This window comes from Monoraphidium neglectum (assembly GCF_000611645.1).
Source record: "Monoraphidium neglectum strain SAG 48.87 unplaced genomic scaffold scaffold06401, whole genome shotgun sequence".
In the NCBI taxonomy this organism is placed as follows: Eukaryota; Viridiplantae; Chlorophyta; class Chlorophyceae; order Sphaeropleales; family Selenastraceae; genus Monoraphidium; species Monoraphidium neglectum.
Genome location: NW_014007239.1, coordinates 1 through 2,223, shown reverse-complemented (window position 1 = coordinate 2,223; position 2,223 = coordinate 1). Strand labels below are relative to the sequence as shown.

General features: G+C 64.6%; 1 protein-coding gene across 1 annotated transcript; it reads left to right on the top strand.

Moving 5' to 3' along the window:
- Positions 1–394: 394 nt before the first annotated feature.
- Positions 395–1,934, top strand: MNEG_16467 (hypothetical protein; the record flags this gene model as incomplete). Its single annotated transcript, XM_014035063.1, has 5 exons — positions 395–428; positions 654–700; positions 943–1,014; positions 1,377–1,432; positions 1,736–1,934. 5 exons carry the CDS (start codon positions 395–397, stop codon positions 1,932–1,934), a joined length of 408 nt encoding a protein of 135 aa, XP_013890517.1.
- Between the last annotated feature and the right edge of the window lie 289 nt (positions 1,935–2,223).

The window sequence follows — 2,223 nt, the reverse complement described above, 5'->3', positions numbered from 1 at the left end:
TCATCGGCACCCACGGCCGCTGCAAGAACTGGGTGAGGAGGGGCATGCACGGCGCGCTAGTGTCCGGCGTGCCCCCACGCCAAGCCGTCCGTGCCGGGCCTTGCCCTTCCCTAGACTGACTAGGCCCCGTTCCCGTCGCCCTGCAACCCCAAGCCTCCGCCGCTTTGCGGACTCACGGGTCCGTCTCAAACCCCAGCCACCCAACATGAATTTCTCTCCCAGCATCAACAGCCCTTCATTCTTAGGACTCCCAGCACACCTGCACTGACCCACCTCCCAGACGAAACCCCTGCCCTCCCCACCCGCAAACAAACCCTCTCGAAACCGCCAGGTGTCTGAGCGCGTGCTGGACCTGGACCGCGTGAGGGTGCTGGTGTTTGACGAGGCGGACGAGATGCTCAAGGCGGAGGCCTTTGCGGACGAGAGCGGTGAGGGCTCCGGTTTCGGGTAGCTAAAGGGGAAATAAGGAGTGGGGGATGTGCAAGGGTTGGGGATGAGAGCATGTGGCGCTGACGAGGTGCGAGTGGATTTGCTGGTGCGTGTACCAATCAAGGTGGCGGTTACTGCAGCCGGCATGGTTGCATGTGCAGGTGTCCGTGGCCATTTGCCGGTTGACAGCCCCGTGTCGGCTCGTGCCCAACCCCCGTCGGCAGTGCGGCTCATCAAGACGACGCGCAAGCGCAACCCAGGCCTGCAGCTGGTGGGCGGCGCTGTCGCGCCCTACAACGCCCTCCTGCAAAGGGGCCGGCCTGTGGGCCGCGAACCTGTCATGCAGTCCCTGAGCTCTAGCCTGTGCACGACTTTGGCGTCTCGTGTCTGCTGACCATTAACCCCTGCCCGTCGGTGGACCCTACCGCTTTGTCCATGCAACCCTTGCCCCGCTCCCCAACCCTAAACCCTAAACCCACTGAACCCCACCCCACCCCGACCCCTTGCCCCCAGCTGATGTTCAGCGCCACCTTCAACGATCGCGTCAAAAACTTTGCCATGCGCATCGCGCCCCGCGCCAACCACGTGCGCCCTCTGAGCCGGGGGGATCGGGTCGCACGGCGCGCGTGTTGCTGCTTCCCTGCAGCGACCCCGTGTGCGTGGCCCACTCCGGGTACATCTTGCCACCTCTTGCCACACTTCCTCACCCCTGCCACTTGGTTTAGACATAGACTACAACATCGCACATGCAGACGCCACTGTAAAAGTGGGCGCAGACTTACACACATGCGGTTGCATGCGCACGCATTTACTCACACGCATGTTTACACACGCATGCGTTTACTCATGCACACATTTACACATGCACGCGTTTACTCACGCACACGTTTACACACGCGCACGTTCACTCATGCACACGGTTACACACGCGCATGCACCACCACCAGGTGTTTGTGCCCAAGGAGAATCTCAGCCTGAACGTCATCAAGCAGTACAACGTCATGTGGGTGACGCCGGGGGTAGCAGCAGCGCCCTGGCCCAAACCTGGCGCGCACGCCTGATCGCCGCGGCCCGCGGCCGCCACCACGCGCGCTGCGTGCCGAGGCAGCGCCACACGCGATGCCTGATGGTTTTCTTTGGGTGGCTGCAAAGCCAGTCTCGCGGCCCTCATTATCGGCCGTCCTTCACCTGCAACCCCCTATTGCTACCGAACGCATCAGAGGGGATCCCCCTTGTCTCCCTCCCAAGCCCCTCGTCCTTGGCCCAACACCCGTCCCCCCCCTCCTCGCCCTGCCCCTGTGCCCAGGTGCCCCACGCCGGCGGACAAGGCCCGGGTGCTGCAGGAGCAGATCTGCCCAAACTGCGAGAAGCTGGGCCAGACCATCATATTCACGCGCACCAGGGCGGAGGCCGCGGCGCTGCACCAGATGATGGCGGGGCTGGGCTTCAAGTGCACCAGCCTCAGGGTGCGGGCCGCGCCAACAGAGCACGTCCGTCTTCAGTAACTCGTCACATCAGGGCGCACGGGATGACGGCCTGGCACACACCTGCCGCTCTGCCTGCGACGCGCAGCCTTCAGGTGGCCTTCTGCAACCCGTGGGCGGCTGCCAGGCAGGGCCAGATGGCGGACGCTGCAGCCCCCAAACCCCAGTGCCCAGACCTCCACCAGGCGCTCCCGGTTGGGCCCATCGCGGCCCCCACCCGCGCTCCAACCGCCCCTGTGTAGGCCAACCTCACACCTATCCACCTGTCCTCGTACGGCCCACTCGCCGGCCAGGCGCCCTGCGCCCAACC